The 16724-nt window shown below is 45.4% G+C and overlaps 1 protein-coding gene across 9 annotated transcripts in view; it reads left to right on the top strand.

The window, feature by feature from the left end:
* LOC109690606 (putative serine/threonine-protein phosphatase 4 regulatory subunit 1-like) overlaps positions 1 to 16724 on the top strand; it is an 86833-nt gene that overhangs the window by 66211 nt on the left and 3898 nt on the right. For 3 of the 9 annotated variants that reach the window (XM_020170057.2, XM_020170059.2, XM_020170060.2), the window contains exons 7-18: positions 518 to 625; positions 1329 to 1394; positions 3256 to 3414; positions 3994 to 4178; positions 5239 to 5699; positions 7719 to 7912; positions 10640 to 10735; positions 11898 to 12083; positions 12342 to 12503; positions 13379 to 13479; positions 15429 to 15549; positions 16353 to 16487. In XM_020170057.2, the coding sequence (XP_020025646.2) occupies positions 518 to 625; positions 1329 to 1394; positions 3256 to 3414; positions 3994 to 4178; positions 5239 to 5699; positions 7719 to 7912; positions 10640 to 10735; positions 11898 to 12083; positions 12342 to 12503; positions 13379 to 13479; positions 15429 to 15549; positions 16353 to 16487 (1974 nt within the window). Of the gene's footprint in view, positions 1 to 517; positions 626 to 1328; positions 1395 to 3255; positions 3415 to 3993; positions 4179 to 5238; positions 5700 to 7718; positions 7913 to 10639; positions 10736 to 11897; positions 12084 to 12341; positions 12504 to 13378; positions 13480 to 15428; positions 15576 to 16352; positions 16488 to 16724 lie in introns of all 9 variants that reach the window. The other 6 variants (XR_002212812.2, XM_020170063.2, XM_020170064.2 and 3 more) reach the window with 6 other exon arrangements.

The raw sequence follows: 16724 nt of genomic DNA, 5'->3' as shown, positions 1-16724 counted from the left end.
ATGCAGACTAGGAAGTGCTCTCACACACAGAGCAGCCGAAGTACAAACTTTATCCAGCGTGGTTTTCTTCTTTCCATGATCTCCTCTTTCAGCTTCTCTGCTGTTTCATCATACCCCAGTGTCTGCATGCCATTTTGTAATGTTGTGTCTTGCTGTGACTGTATGTCCCACCTCCTCTGGATAGATGGAGACAAGTAACACCCATGCCAGGGTCCTTGGGAAGGAATGGTGGGCCGGTGTTCTGTTCACATATTGGCCACACAGTGGTTACCTTGCAAATGGCAGACTATCCCTAGCTGAGCAAAACCAGAGTGATAGTTGGCCTTGTATCAATGGTGTAATGACACAACTCAAAAGATATTCTTTTCATTTCCTTCTTAGGTATTTTGGCAATATTTTGAGTATTTACTTTTAGAGTGTGTCTTTTCTCTTTGGTAGTAGAGTAGATTGGAATATATCTTGTTAGCAATACATACTTTAGCACATGAGGTGACTTGAATTTTCTTGGCATTCACAGGTAATCTGTAAAATGGCTTCAATGCTGAGCAAGAGCACAGTTGAACGCCTGCTACTCCCTCGGTTCTGTGAGCTGTGTTGTGATGGGAAGCTTGTACAAATTCGGAAGGTGGGAACGTAAACATTTCAGAAATCTCAAGTTAAAAATTCAGAATCTCTTCCTCTAAAGTTCCTATCTGCTTCTTCAGTAGAAAGTCTGTGAAAATGTGGCCAGTATGAAGTGTGTGAGGGAAATGACTGAACAGTGTTCCCAGTTTCACTACAGTCAAGAACTACACAGAGACTTGGGGACTAGGGGGTGTGAGGAGCCCGGGGCACAGAGTGAGGGTGGACCACAGGCTGCCATTAGCACACTCATGAGGCCTGAGTGTGATTTGTTCAGAGCCCTCTTAGCTCAGACTCCTCCTTTTGGAGGCTGTGTCACCCTCCCTAAACAGCTTCAGCCTCCACCTTGCTGCCTTCTGGCCCAGCTCCTCTGGCCTGGTGAGGCACAGGCAGGATGAGGGGTCTTGCTGGCCATGCAGAGATTGTTAAGGATCTCTTTTGGCCTTATTGCTAACTAAATGCATATGTATCAAGATCAGTTAGGAGCCAGAAAATCCTAGAGGTTGGCACCTTCTTGTAGACCTGTTTTTTTCCATGCAGCAGAGGCGCCTTGCATTGTGCTGCATAGGCGATGGGCTTGGTAAGGGGTTGTTAGCTGCCTGACTAGAGGGAGAATGGCTCTCAAGGTTCCTGCTTGTTAGTTTTTACATTTTGTTAACACAAAAAGAAAGATAAGAATAATGGGTATGCCTCTTACCTTTTTTAAGGTGTGCGCTACAAGTTTTGGTGATATTTGTCATGCTGTTGGACAAGAAGCCACTGAGAAATTTTTGGTATGTGAAGCTTTGCTTCTTAGTGCACTTTCCAAGTCACTTGCAAAGTTTTTTATCTGTGAGTTTCTTATTTCTGAATGGCAGCTCAGTTTTGCATTCGTCAATGTCAAATCTCTTGACTTCTGAAGTTACTGTTTTTCCTAAGTGCAAGGCCGCTGGTCTGGTGAATTAGTACCTGGCCTCTTTCCTGTGGACTGTGCTGTTGCCTGCTCATAGGTCCTGATCCCCTTGTTCTTCTTACTGTCTATGTCACTCTCTGTCCGGTCTCCGTTGTTCTTTCTAGAACACTACCACCTTGCCCTTGAGTCTCAAAACCATTGGGATTTTTTTCTTGGTTTGTAGGTTAAAGTGCAGAGTCTCACTGGCCTTTTGAGTGGCTTTGTAAGTCTTTTCTGCCTTACCTCCACTTGTCTTTCTCAGTTCTGCACACTGCCCAGGCCAAGGTGGGTTTCATCTCTTATCTTGGGGAGATTGGTAGATAGGGTAGAGCCGAGGTGCCTGTGTGTTTGACAGATTCCTACATGACTGCTGCACAGCAAGATAGAGAATCATTTTGCCAGCCAGCTTCATGACTTTCCACCCAAAGCCCACTTGCCTTTTCACCCTGAGCCTCTGCTCATTACCACCTTGTGGGACTGCCCATCCAGTTCAAACCCAGCTTCAGTATGCTCTCTGGTGTTCTTTCATTGTCTGGACATACCTGCCATCCATACCAGAGAAGATTCACTTCTCCCCTTTCAGCCCCCTGTAACCATAAGGTACTCCCCCAGAGTACTTTATGGGAGTTTCATGGATGGGGATGTTGAGGGCAGGAACCTTATCATGTTTATCTTTGTTTCCCTGGTGCCCACCCTGGCCCTGTCACCTGGACAATGGCCAGATGCTAGGAAAGCATTTGTCACTTTTGTTTGACAGAATGCACTATCTGTGCAGCTGGAATTTAACCTCAAAAATTGTAATCTTTAAATTGACTTTTAAATTTAAGCTCAGAAGCTCATTTTGTTTTATTTAAAATATAAGCCAAGAATAATCTTTAATGGGCTGCTGCGTTGAAAATACAGCAAGTGTTACCTTGAACTTAGTGCATGCAAATGAAGAACAGAAGTGTCCAACAGGCTAACCTAACTGTAGGTGAGATCATGGCCATAGTTTATCCCCATCTGTTAGTTTACATTAGGATAGTAAAATCAAAGCCTTTTTAAAGGATACATTTTAAAAGAAGATGTAATCATCACCTTTATGTAGACATAAATGAGTATGTGTCAAAGCTTACATTTAACACTTTTGTTAATAAGGGAAACTAGTCACATATTACAGCTAGCTTAATGGAGAACGTAGAGTAGCACACATTTACAATCTGACCCAGGAATGCGGAAGTGAAATTACAGAGGAATTCAAAACTGGTCAATAGTCAAAGTGGTGACTGATTGCTTTCTGCAGGACACGGTTTGCATTTCTGTGGGCAGGAATCATTTGCATTTCTGTCAGTTTTTAACAACCTCCTCACAGAGTTGTACAGTGTTCTGGGTAAGGACAGTAATACCCGTCTGGTGAGCTAGTTAGGAGATCTACTAAGTTTGTATCTCTTACAGTCTTTCTTTCTCTATGTTTCATGTAGGGAATATCATTCTGCTTTTTTGGAGTTTCCTCTATCTCCTTGTTAAATTTAATTGAGTTACTTAAAGTTAGGAGGTGAAGGGAATGTTACTTATGCTTGGTTTCAGATGCCTCCATTTAACAGTGCATACTTCCTTTTCTCTGCTGCTTTCTGGCTTTGCCTTCACTAGGGCATTAAGACAGGTTCTGTCTGTCCTCCAGGAAATCAGATTTGAGTAGCTCTATTTTTTGTTTGCTTTGGTAGATACCAAAATTTTTTGAGCTCTGCTCGGACAGTGTGTGGGGGATGCGGAAAGCCTGTGCGGAGTGCTTCATGGCTGTGTCCTACAACACCTCTCCTGAGGTCCGCAGGACCCAGCTCTCGCCTCTCTTCATTGGGCTCGCCAGTGACCCCTGCCGATGGGTGAGTGCCAATGGCTTTGCGGAGTGTCCAGCTCCACAAAGTGTCCAGCTGCTGGGCCTCATTTTGGCTTTAGGCTTGTGCTCTGTATTTTGTCTTGTCAGGCACTGATGGGTATAATCAGACTTAAACTTTGTAAGGTCAAAATTAAGGCAACTAAAATCGCAGAAACTTTGGGGTAAATATTAAGAAAGTGAGGCACACCTCATTACTTGCAGTGAATGAATGTCATAGAAGTCAGAATTGAGAAGAATAACTATAATTGAGCTGTTACCTTCTCTGTTACTATCATAAATATGCTTGTAAGGATTCGTTAGTTCTGTTTACATCATTTATGAACTCTGGAATTGTTTGCTATGGAATTAACATTCTAGAAGAATAAAACTCTATCGTGGAATTAAATTTTTCTTCTTTTCTTTTGAAAAATAGTTTATTTGGGATGTAGGGGATGGTCTGAAAAGTAGTGAACTTGAGTAGTCATGACTTGGTGGGCAGTGGTGATCAGCTATCTGTTTTAGCCTAAGGTCAGACCTGGCCTCCGCCAGGGTGATGCTGTGGTCACTCACTATTCTCTGGTTCCAGGTACGCCAAGCTGCCTTCCAGTCCCTTGGCCCCTTTATCTCCACCTTTGCAAACCCCTCCAGGGCTGGCCTGTACATTCAAGAGGATGGCACCCCGAACATCCGCCCACCAAGCCAGGATGTGGAGGCTGGTTCTGCCTCTGGCTCAGCCAAGCTTGGCAGTTGTGGTAGTACCTCTTCAACCAGGTATGCTGTGGCAGGATCGTTGCCAGGACCCACGTTTCACCTAGAAGTCTAGCAATTATCTTGTCTCGAGTTTTAGTAAGAGTGACCTTCTGGGCAAGATGGAATATTAGAGCTTTAATTACGTAAAGAAGCAAAAAGTAATTGCAATAATGATTTTGAAACATGACTACTGGGTTATAAATAATGAAGCTACCATGTCTCCTAAATTTAGATAAAATATTCATTAAGAGTAATGATTAAATAACCTATAAAGAAAATTTTCTCGTTCTTTTTGATTAATGAAGGAAGTTCTTTGGATAATTTACATACGGAAAAACGTGAAGTCCCCCAAATACACCTTTGTAACATAGGATGTTGTGTGCACTTGAAGGTGGTTTTCCTGACCACCATTTGTAGGACCTACGATGCTTTTCTAGTGTGGTGGTTGGTCTTGGGTCTTCCATACTTTTCCTCTAAGGATAATAGATTTGCACTACACAGTCACTTTGAGGTAGTTTATACGTGCCTCTATTTTAGTATTACATAGCAGGAGTGTGAGAGTGGACAAGTCACACCTTAGATAATACAGATACTCTTAAGATTGGTCCGTCCTTCTCTCCATCTACTCTCCATCGGGATCCATTGAGCTCCTGCCAAATGTAAGGCCCAGGTGCCACAGCTTCCTCATCAAGACTTTCCAAGTGGCCACACAGAGCCAGCTCTTCCAGTGTCCTGGCCTGTCATTTCCTGATGCCTGCCCCCTGGTGGAGGTTCTGCTGAGGAGACGGGATGAGGCTTGACCACTGGAGATGTCTGCGTGGTAGCCAGGGCTCATTCAACACTGGAATGGGGGAAGCATTGGCTCAGCTGTCACAGGGCATCTTTAATGCACATCATACTCCTAGTGAGGCAAAGGGTGCTGATTGGATTTCTTCTCCATTGTCTCCTTGGGAGACACAAGGAGGTGGGTGTTGGGCTAGAAGAAGAGGACTGGGTATATGAGGATATAGGTCTCAGCTTTTTCCATCTACTTCCAGTTTGTCACATGGCACTAAAATTTGCTTCCCTCCATTTAACCTAGTTCAACAAAGCCTATGCAGATGGAGGCAGATCTACTTGTGGAGGAGATCTCAGCTGAAAACAGTAATTCCCTTCATGTCAGTAGCTCCTCCAGTGGCCCTGCAGAAAACCCAATGGAAGACCCTGCTTCAGGTGGAGCTGAGTTGACCAGGCTTTCCCCAGGGGGCAGTGCCTCCTTGAAGCTCCGTGGTGGTAATGAGCAACCACTCAGCAGCCGCCATGGACCAGATCCCCAGGCCTGCCCAGGGAACTTAGAGGATATGTTCAGTAATGTCCTATATTGGCGAACTCCTCTGCCTGACATAAGCAAGGACATGGAACTGCTTCTGAGTGAGGCTGGGCCTCGGGAAGAGGACTGTGGCTGCCCTGAAACTACGTACCACAGCTGTGTGGCCAGCAGTGAGATCCAGAGGGTCCTGGATAGTTTGCAGGAGCATATGATGAATGATCCCAATGTACAAGGTAAATGTGACCCTTGTCATTAAGGAGAAGATAGGTATTTCTGAGTTGTGTGTTACACGTCACTACCTCCTTCTTCCTCAGGCCTGTGCACTGATTGTGCATGTCTGTATTTGCTTACACTGTGTGCATATGGAGAGGAGAGACTGGTTGGGTCTGACCACAGCCAAGATAAGTTGTGGTGTCTCCAGACGGGACCTGTGCAAGGACCGTGCCTCCTTGTTACGCACACAGCCTGAAGTCAGTCCTGATAGAACAGGAGCCGTGCTTGGGCACATTCATAGCAGTGGATGGCTTATTAGCCCGGGACACAGATGTAGTTTCCCACCTCTAATGCCCTTTCTGTCATGAGCAGCTAAGGCTGGAGCTCCTTTTGGAGCCTATTAACTCAGCCCTTAGCTGAACTCTAAGGTTTCAGTCTATGACAGCCAGGAAAAGTGCAACTTCTTCGGGTGGTTTTCATTTCATGACTAGTGCTCCCACTGAGTGGTCTGGGAGCCAGGCCCTTGTAATCCATGTCCACTGTCACAGCTCTTCTTCCTCTCACCAGTGCTGTATCTGTATTCTTCCTTGACGTAGAGAAGCGGGAAAAACACTTGCTGCTGTTGCTGGGCAAAGATTTGTGAAGCTTTCGGGAAGGGTAATGTGAAGATCCAGTTAGCCCTGTGATTATTCATTGTCCTTAAGTTTATGAGTGAAATGAAATCAGTGTTCACCAAAGGAATGAGTACATGTAACCTATCACTTCTAATAGCTGCAGACAAAGGTCTGTTTTGGAAAATGCATTACTGGAGCTGCCCTTATTCCCAGTGTGAGTACCCGAGCCGGGAACCGAGCAGCAGTGACGGGTGCTCAAGGCCCTTAGAGTGGCCGAGGGGCTGTGTCAGTGAAGGGTGTGGTGAAGGCTGGCAGAGGAGGGTACTAACATTCTATAGAAGTAAGACTGGGCCAGGAAGCTGGCTGGGCCTTGGGACAGGAAATGTTGGGAGAGAAGAGACCTCACAGAGCAAAGCAGGTGGTTGTGGCCTGGCCTTCTAGGACAGCTGGAGCCCACCCTCTAGGGGGTCCAGAAATGGCTTTGAGGGTTCTGTTAGCTCCCTGGAGTTACTGTTCTGTGTTGTCTTTCCCACGTATGCATACTCAGTATCTTTGTAAGAGTGAGTTCACAGCTTTCCTCATATCTCAGGGATCTGTAACCCCAAAAGATTGAGAAACAAGCATGTCTTCTTTGTGAATTGGCCTTGGCAGGAATACCCACTGGGCTATCGGAGGGACCTGGTATGCTGCAGTAGAAGGTGGGACTTGTCCTGGGCACAGTGCAGGGCCAGCTACAGGTTGTTAATGACTCTTGAGGTTTGTTGAGTTTAACTTGTAAAAAAAACAGAATGCAGGGAGTAATGTGTATGTTTTGGAGGTTGGAGACATGGAAATGTGCAGTTTTCTGAAAGGAATGTGAACTATGTCATTTTTAGTTAGGAGGTCTCAAATAGTTATACTGGCGACCCAAGGTCGAGCAGTCTTGTGGGCTCAGCAAGTAAGAGCCTTATCCACCTACGCATAAATTGACTTACTCAGGTATGGATGTGCGTGTGGATGTGTGAGCACAAATTGTGCTTGTGCCTGTGTGGGGTGTGTAGAGAAGGTAGTCATTCTGTTTTAAAAGTGGGGAGCAGGATGACCCTTGCCGAGGTGGGGAATCTCCTGGACCTTGCTGTTCAATAACATCATGGCGTCTTTCTATGAAAGACACGGGAGTCAGATTCTGATCTCTCCTGATGGAGGCTTTTTGAGATCAGATGTGATGTTTGGAACATGGCTGGTGCTTAGTTGATATGGTTACTGCTAATGGCCCCTGCATCACACTTTGCTGAGAACTCATCCTAAGACTGCATAGTCTTCAACTCAGGAACAGGTGCGTGTATCTGAGTAGGGCCCTGTCCCAGGGCGCAGTGCGCCTCTTTGGAGTGAGCCACCATGAGCCACACAAAGTTATTAAAATTCTTGAACCTCTTCTTCCTGCAGCTCAAGTTCAGGTACTATCAGCTGCACTGAGAGCAGCACAGCTTGACTCCATGTATGAACCCGAGAGCAAGCCGGCAGAAGGGCTAAGCGAAGTGTCCATCTCACATCCCAGCCCTGCCCCTGACAAGCACATCCCTCTGCTGGCTTCATCATCTCAGAATGAGCTCTCTGTGGCCAGGATATTACAGAGCACAGTGAGTATGTGCCCTATCCCTCTGCTACTGAGGATGTGACAGAAATCACAAGGCTGCGTTTTCTTTTATTAATACATCCCTGCAGAGAAGATAAATGGCAAATTTCATTTCATTCTTAAGGTCATGTTTTGGATAACTAGACAACCAGTCAATCAGGTGATTGATAACACTGATTTCTCCTCCACAGAAACAGGGTGGGGACCAGAAAGCACCTTCCCTCTTCGAAGATGACAAGAACTGGTTCTTTCAGGGGGGAGGGGGGGAGATTAATGATATAAATGTTCTCTGCCACTGCTAACAGTCGTTTACATCTTTTAATAATAGTAGAGGGTGAATTCCTAGAAGTTAAAGTTGACGGGGGCCTTAGAGAATGATCATTGCATCCAGCCCCCCTCATTTTACAGGAGCTCTTCAGTACACAGTGGTTTCAGTACCAGTCCTGGCATGCCACTTGCCAGAGACTAGATTTTAAAAACCCAGCAATGCCGCCTTTTTATTCTGTGGTCAGAGCCTGGGCCCCAAAATTGGGTGGGAAGCCTGGGACTCTGTCCTCCCTGAATCTCTCCAGAAGTTTTCTAACCCTCTTGTTGCTGGAGACTCTTGTGTCCCCCCCAATTCCTGCTAAGCTCGCACTTGAACCACTTTAAGCTGGGGTCTCCCACAGGTAGGGGTAACAGTAGAGAATTAGAACTCAGGGGGGGCCTGTGATTGAGTTAGAGCCTTCTCATTACCGTAGGCCATGATGGACAGGCTCTTCAAAATCACTGTCTTCAGGGCCAGGGTACAAATTCTTTCTTTGTCCACACAGTTTATGATTTGGTTTTAGTGATTAACTTACTACCTCCTTTGCACCATAGTCCTGCCCCAGTACAGCAAAATAAAACAAAAGTTGCAAAAACTTGAATGTAAAATGTTTCAGAGTTGTTTAAGGTTATCTTTGAGTCCTAAGAAATTAGATGATATCTTGTTTTGCTTGTTGTTTCTAAAAATTTGGCAAGAAAACTCATGTTGTTGCCTTTGTTACCTGACTGCAGAAGTCATGTATGTGAAGTAAAACGATGTGACCTGTTAATCTTGTTGAGGTGTGATAGTATTTAGGTTTCTTTATCAGAGACAGAAGTGCAAAAAGAAAAAGAGCAGACTCCTCCAATGTAGGTCTCTTGAGTTAGATTTGAAAGACTTTGTGCCATGGAACTTTGTTTCATGGTTTGAGGTGTCAGAGCTTGTGGATTTGCAGCTTGGCCTCAAGGTTCTCATAGGGTCAGCCAGGGGCCTCCAATTGCAAAAGAACTCAAAAGGCTTGGGCACTGAGGAGACAGATCCTCTGAGCAAGATGGTAGGAAGCAGCGTTGTGTTGTGGCTGGGGGCTCTCCACCTCCATGCTGCTGGCTTTGCCCCACCCCCACTCCCCTGCCCTGCCTGCTCCACCTGCTCCACCTCCATGTGCTTGTGTCAGTATGAGGTGCTCAGTGGAAGGAGGGACTGACTCTCCCACTTGTCTTTTTTAAAGAGCAAGAACACCCTATGCCAGAGAAGCTTTTTGGAATATTTGGATTCTGCTAGTTGGGGCTGCAGGACAGTGGGCAGCAGATGCCCAGGTAGCCATCCAGCATACTGTCCCACTGGGCTGGGGGTGGAATGGAGAAATGAACTCAGTTCTTGCAGGGTTGACTTGGTCCCTGAAGTAAGTGCTATGCATGACAATTGCAACTGAAGACTTGAAAGCAAATAAATTCAACACACATCTATCTTATTAGTACATGTGAATTTATTAACTTGGAGAAATTGAGGTCATCCTCAGAGAAGGTTATCCTAAGAGAAGTCTTAAGGTATCTTACCAAAGTCCTTGTGTTTTATCACATATTCTGTTAAAGGAAACAGGGCATATCAGGGAAAACCTTGGAACTGAAGGTTCTGGTAGCACCCTCGGAACAAACGCAGCATCTACTGGTGTATTAATCGACTTTCCTGGCTCATATATTGAACTGATTTGTCAGAATCCATTAAGCTGGTAGACAGTATGACATTTCAAGTACAAGTTGGAAATCCATGTTATGGTTGAAGGAGAAGGTCAGGTCCATCTCAGTTAATGTTAATCAATAATCAGAGACCAATATGTCTCTGGTGAATGTTCTTGCTCATTTTAATTGTTAACCTAATGGGAAGGTTCATCATCAAACATTAGGAGTGTTTGTGCATGTGAAAATCAAGAGCAATTTCCCGAGTAAGCACTCCTTTATTCACCCCCGGCCCTCCCACCCCCAGCTTCTGAGGCCACTGTCCTGCAGTCTGTGATTTCTCAGAAAAATTGAAGATCCTTGCTGTACCATTTCTTGCAAACCCTACCTCTCCTTCCCTGATTGTCCATGCCCTAAACCTGAGACTGAACATGAGGGCATTGGTCAGCCACACTGGGAGATTTGGGGTTTAAAGACTGAGAGGCGCAGACCCACGTGATTGTTCCTTACCAAGATTTTATAAAGAATGCAGCAGTTTGAAATTCAAATGCATGAAATGTGTTTTCGCTAGCACCTAAAACAACTGGTCTGTGTGTTATCACATGAACTGCAAATGTAGTCTTTAAAACCAGAGAGACACCATGGACTCCAAAGAAGGTTCTTGCCTTGGCTTATGGAAGTCATTGCTGACATGAAAGCAGATTCCTTGAAGGGGAGGACAGCTTCTTCCTTTGACATAATTTGGTAATGTGTCCAATAAACTCTGTAGGATCCAGGCAACCCCTATAATGGAACCACTGGCCATTTGGAGACTGAGCAGAGGCATGAACCCACCACACTTCAAGAGGATAAATCTAAACTACAGGTTTGTTCCTTAAAAAGAAAGCAACTCAAACCTTTATACTTTCTGAAAGTTAAATTAAAGGATGCCTGGTGAAACCAAATATGTTCCTTTTATCAATATTGATTACCTATCTAGTTCACAGGCCATGTTGCTAGTATTTATTCTCTAACTTAAAATAGTAAGTTTAAAGTATTGCTTAAAGTCTTTTTTTTTTTTTTGCTGTACTGGGAATTGAACTCAGGGTCTTGTGCTTACTAGGCAAGTGCTCTACCACTTGAGCCATGTCCCCCGACATGGCTCCCCCCAGTCCTTTTGCTTTTTGTTTGTTTTCTGCCAAGATCTTGTGCTTTTATCTAAGCCAGCTTAAGAGCATGATCCTCCTCTCTCTGCCTCCTGAGAATTTGAATTGCAGGCATGTACCACCATGCCTGGCTTGTTTTTGAGATAGGGTCTTGGTAATTATCCAGGCTGGTCTTGAACTGCAATCCTCCTATCTCTGCCACCTGAGTGGTTAGAATTACAGGTGTGTTCCACCACATCAGACGCTTAGAATTATAATTTAATGAAGCTAACCAATGTAAGGAAAAAATTTTGACATGTAACATTAATGTTTAGTGTCTGTTTATACGAACTACTTTGCTTTTTCTTTTCCGTCCAAAAGTCAGTAGCTTCTTTTGTTAAACCATGTTTGATTTTGTTTTATCTTATGTATTAGCCTCTTGTGCCATGTATGTTCCCTTAAGTGTTTCAAGTTATTGTGATGCTTTGTGTTTACAGAGATAAATCTGCATGGGTTGATGTCTTGTGACAGAGCCTCCCATGAGTTGGAAAAATATAGTAGTGATTCCAAGTCTTGGGCCCTAGATTTTTGGGCATTAGTGAAAAGAGAGGAAGGCTCTACTCTCAGGAGCTACACCGCCTTCCCGTGCAGTCCTTGCTGTCTGGATTGCTCTCTGTGGTCCAGATGCACTAAACTGGGAAAGGATGACTTGGGGGCACTGCTTTAAAATTGAACCCCACGCCCCCCACCCTTTGGTTTTAGCAAGGCCTGTTGTTCTTCCATATTTTTGCTTTGCTTCTTTCACCTGTCAATTCCAGATGCCTTGTTTTCCATGCTTGTTTTGCTGTCTTTGGCCATCATCCCTGCAAACATGGTGGCTTCTTCCTTTCTCCTGTTTCCCAGGATATAATCCCTCAGCCTCTACTAGACCAGTTCGTGTCAATGACTGACCCAGCTCGAGCCCAGACTGTGGACACTGACATAGCCAAGCACTGTGCCTATAGCCTCCCAGGGGTGGCACTGACCCTGGGCAGGCAGAATTGGCACTGCCTGAAAGACACGTATGAAACACTGGCTTCCGACGTACAGGTAAAAGAAGGCTTTTCAGTGGCACATGCAAATGGAGGTGGGGGACATCTGATCAGGAGGCACAGGGAAGCTGTGGCAAGGCTGGTTGACCTGAGTTCATGTGCATGTGAGCTGGCATATTTACTGGTCTCTGATGAACTAAAGCTTTCAGTGACCAACACCTGGCATCATTCCTTTTGCTCCACAAATTCTCCTAGGACATTAGGAACACTGAGTTGCACTTGCTTGTTGTGATTCCTGTGTGTGCTTACATCCTAGTGGAAGGTCCGTAGGACCCTTGCCTTCTCCATTCATGAGCTGGCTGTGATTCTTGGGGATCAGTTGACGGCAGCTGACTTGGTACCTGTCTTCAATGGGTTTTTAAAGGATTTGGATGAAGTACGCATAGGAGTTCTAAAGCATCTGTATGATTTTCTAAAGGTAGGAAGAAGGGCTAAAAACAAGCCACCTTCCTTCTCCAGTCCATATGTTAGGCCCACAACAGGTTAGTGTGATGCCAGTGAGGAGCAGCAAGGCTGTTGTCATGGATTATTTAGTTAAAATGCATGGTCCAGAATCTCAAACTGGGTGTTGTTTCATTAATGGGAAATACTTGTTTATCTTTTCTGCTACTCCTTCTGCCCTGTAGAACTTGTGATTCTTTGGGGGTGGTAGACAGATAGTCTCATGCGCTGTGCAGAGAAAGAAACTGAGGCCCCCAGGGAGTGACCTGACTTGCCCAGGAGTTATCCAGGGAAAAGTGTCTGGGCCGAAATCCAAACCTCAGGTCCACATGAAGGACTTTTTCTGCAAGACATTGCTCCTTCCTTTCTTGCATTTTTTTTCCCCCTTAAAGGAAAGATGAGTATAAAAACAAGAGTTTAGGAATAACCTAGAGAAACTAATTACTTGTTCCTACATAACCCAGAGTTGCCCTTGAGGGACTCTGGTGCATGGTGTGCCATGCAGGCTCCCTTCTGGTGCAGTAGAGCAGGCTCAGCCTGGGAGGCAGAGCAGCATTATCATCTGAACACGCAGATATGGTTCTTTAGGTGGGGAATTACACCAGGAGGTCCCTGGGGCGTTTAGGAGATACAAGTACCACATACCCCCGGGGGCGGGGGGGTGGGGGAGCTGGAGACATTTGATTTCTGCAGCAGCATTAACATTCAACCACTCTGGGCCACAGACTGTAGTGTGAGGGAAGGGAAGTGCCCAGCCCTAGTGGTGACAAACAGATAACCTGAAGCACAATGACAGGGCACCTGGGGTCACTGTGAGAGATTGTGTGCTTACATACACATTTTTTAAAATAGCTACTCCATGAAGACAAGAGGAGAGAATATCTTTATCAGCTTCAAGAATTTATAGTGACTGATAACAGCAGGAATTGGAGGTTTCGATATGAGCTAGCAGAGTAAGTAAAAACAAACAAACCTATCTGGGGCTATTAGAAGGCAAACCAGAAGGAATAATTCTTAATTTTTCTTTCTGATAATTGATTTCCAAACCAGCAGCAATAGTGTTCTTTTGGCTAAAGAGATGATTTTTTTTTATTAAGGTATAAACTGAATTCCAAAGCTCTAAGTCACAAATGCCATGGTCTCTGGGGAGACCTTCGTTTCCACACGAAGACAGGGCTAGTCACTCCGGAACTGGAGTGTTCTGCTGTCTGTAAGGCAATTTATTTGAACCAAATCAAAGATGAATCACCCACTCTTCAATATTTTCCTGTTAATCGGAGTGGCTTTGCAAAGCTTTCTTGAACATTCTAAGTGCAGTCCTCTCTGTAGGGTACATTGTGCCTTATGTACTTCAGCTTCTAAAGAAGATTGGGCAGCAGTGAGAGATCTAAAAAAGCCTCCCTAGATGAGACAATTGTTAGTAAAAATGTCCCCTAAGGTGGCTCATATCTGTACACCACTGGTGTGTGAAGGAGTCATTCCATTCCACCTAGTGCAGGCAAAAACAAGAAGAATGCTGGAGGTTTTAACGCTGGGGAGAGAGGAGTGATTTTAGGTGACCCTTTCCCTGGACATACAGGGCGTTTTTCATGACGAGCAGGGGGTTTGCTTGTGTGGTGGGTGGTTGGGTTTGTTGAGATTCATTTTGGTCTCTTTATTTTTCATTTTTCTTATCCACAACTAGAAATCTCTCAAGTAATTGTCTTCCCCAAAGAAAGTCATCAGGCTTTTGCAGCTATTCAGGATATGACTTGGCTGGTGCCAGGGGCAAACTGGAAGATTTTCTCTTTGCTCTGAGCTTTAATCATTATGCTTAATTTGAGAGATTGAGGTTTAGTCATTATGCCGTGTTCCCGGCGTACGATTCCAAAAGAACTGAGAATAACAGGCCCATGTTTTCCATGACAGCCTTGCGACCTCTAGCGGCCGCGCGGGAAGTCGGTGCGAGCCTCCCGGGTGCTCGGCCCGGCTCGGCCCGGCTCGGCCGCTCGCCTCGGCTCTGTGGCTCCGGCTGTGCGGGGCCCGGCCGACGGCGGCTCCCTGGGATCTTATCTCCTGGCCGGTGGGCGCGCCTATCTTCCATCTCGCCCGTGCTTATTGAAGCAGGAGCTGCTGATAACAGTTCTGTGCGCCCGTGCCCGTGATATTGGTATCATTTTTCTGAAAACTGCTGTTTGATATGAAAGTATTCACTGGCACTCGTGGCTTCTGGCTCTAACTCCCTCCCCATCTCTTTTTCATTTCCTCTGGTTGCCTGGATGAAAATAATGCATTTATTTTCGTGCCCTTCGCCCCAGCCCCACTTAGAAAACTGAGAGCGGTGGTCGCCGGCTTTCTCGGCCAGCTGTGTGGTGGCTTTTTGTCTCGGAGTGAGGCGCGATCGCGATCGCGTGTTCTCTGCAAGCGGGCCTCGCAGGGCTGACCGAGCCGAGCGAGCCGAGCGAGCCGAGCCGAGCGAGCGAGCTGAGCGAGCAGCGCCGCGCAGGTTGAATCTGCAGGGAGGGAGCTCGGGCTCGGGCTCGGCCGCTGTGGTCTCGCTCCGGGTCCCCTCGCGCTGCTCTTTGGGAACTTCAGCGTCCATGCTATTTTTATGTTATCTGATTTTTGAAGTTTTATGTGCTTTTCAACTGATAACCTAAAATTGAAATACGGAATCGTGTCCATAAATTGTTCAGCCCTGTTTTACCCAGCTGAATTTACTTCCGTTCCCTTGGCTGTGTGCACGTGCGTAGGAGAAGAATTTCCCCGTGGGCTGCTCCTGCCGCTCCCTGCTGTTGGCAGAAGCCTTGCGGGTGGGGGTCCACACTGTTCCCGACCCGCCTGTTTCCATCATAACCCAAGATGACAGGAAAGGGAAATTAATAAGGTGGTTGTAGACCAAAATGGAGTTTTTAAATTTCAGGCAGCTGATACTGATTTTGGAGCTCTATAACCCCAGTGACGTTCACACTTACTTGATGCATATCGCCCTCAAGCTGTGTGCAGACAAAGTGTCTCGAGTTCGGTGGATCTCCTTCAAGCTAGTAAGGCAGCTCGGCCTTTTCTGTTTGTGAGTTTTGTAAACTGGAACATTTGTGTGTTTGCTGTTTTAACTTTTTTTTTCCCCTGGGTTTCATTGTCAGCCAGCTTTTTAAGTTTTGAAATGGGGGAACTGTATTATTACAGTTTTATCAGTTTGCAGGACAGCTTTTTGTTGTTGTTCATTTGTTTTGTTGTTGTTTCATTTCAGTGATGAAAGCCATGGGGAAATCATACTGTATACGAAAACCTTTAATAGCTTCATTTAAAAAAAAAAAGGTCCATCTTGCTTTAGTAGAACAGCATCTGCTGAGAAAACTGCAGTGCACAAAAACTGGCCCTGTTTTATGATGTGACTTCTGCAGCTAACTACAGAGAAAAATCTCACTTGAAAATACTGATTTTAAGATACTTGGCTGGTATTAAAATTTTATAAAAATGACAAGTTCTAAAAGGTGGTGATTTCCTTATTTTGCAAGGGGATATGTTCTAAATTTGGAACCTAAAACTTCACAGTACATTTTCTAATGTCAGTCCCCTTGTTAATTTCATTTTCTATGAAGAGTTATAGTGTGTTTATAAGTGTATGGATACTGCTGTATATTTAAACATCTTTTTTCTCTGTGTCGTAATGATGACTGTCAGAAAAATTACTCCCTCATTTTCTCTCTCTCTCTTTCTCTCTCTCATGCTTATAAATTCATTTGAAAGGTGGAAGGGTCATAAAATGTCTAGCTTCCATCTAGGCACTATTCATAGCCCTCATGGACAGCACAATTTAAACCTGCGCTTCTGGTCCTTTCCCCAGGTTGTGGCAATTCTGCAGAAGTTCTACTCACACAGTGAAAGTGCCCTGGGCTTACTCTTCATCAAGGAGCTCATCCTGAGGTTCCGGCACTGCTCTAAGTGGGTTGGAAGGCAAGCATTCGCTTTCATTTGTCAGGTTAGCAAGGCCCAGCAAGAACCTGCCCTGCGTGGACATGTCTTCTGTAGTGCTATGGAGTTCCATCCCTGAGCGCTGGCTGGGAGCTTGGGGGCGGTTCACCTGGCCTCCTTACCCAGCCTGGGAGGTGCAGTGCCTGGTGCACTCATTCAAGTCATTTCCACCCCTGCCGTGCACCATGCTCTGTGTGCTGAAGTCACAGACTCTCCCACTGGGCCCACAGCTCACTCCTGTCAT

This window comes from Castor canadensis, chromosome 5 (genome assembly GCF_047511655.1).
Source record: "Castor canadensis chromosome 5, mCasCan1.hap1v2, whole genome shotgun sequence".
NCBI lineage: Eukaryota > Metazoa > Chordata > Mammalia > Rodentia > Castoridae > Castor > Castor canadensis.
Note: the sequence above shows the minus strand (reverse complement) of the source record. Positions and strands in the feature narration are given on the sequence as shown.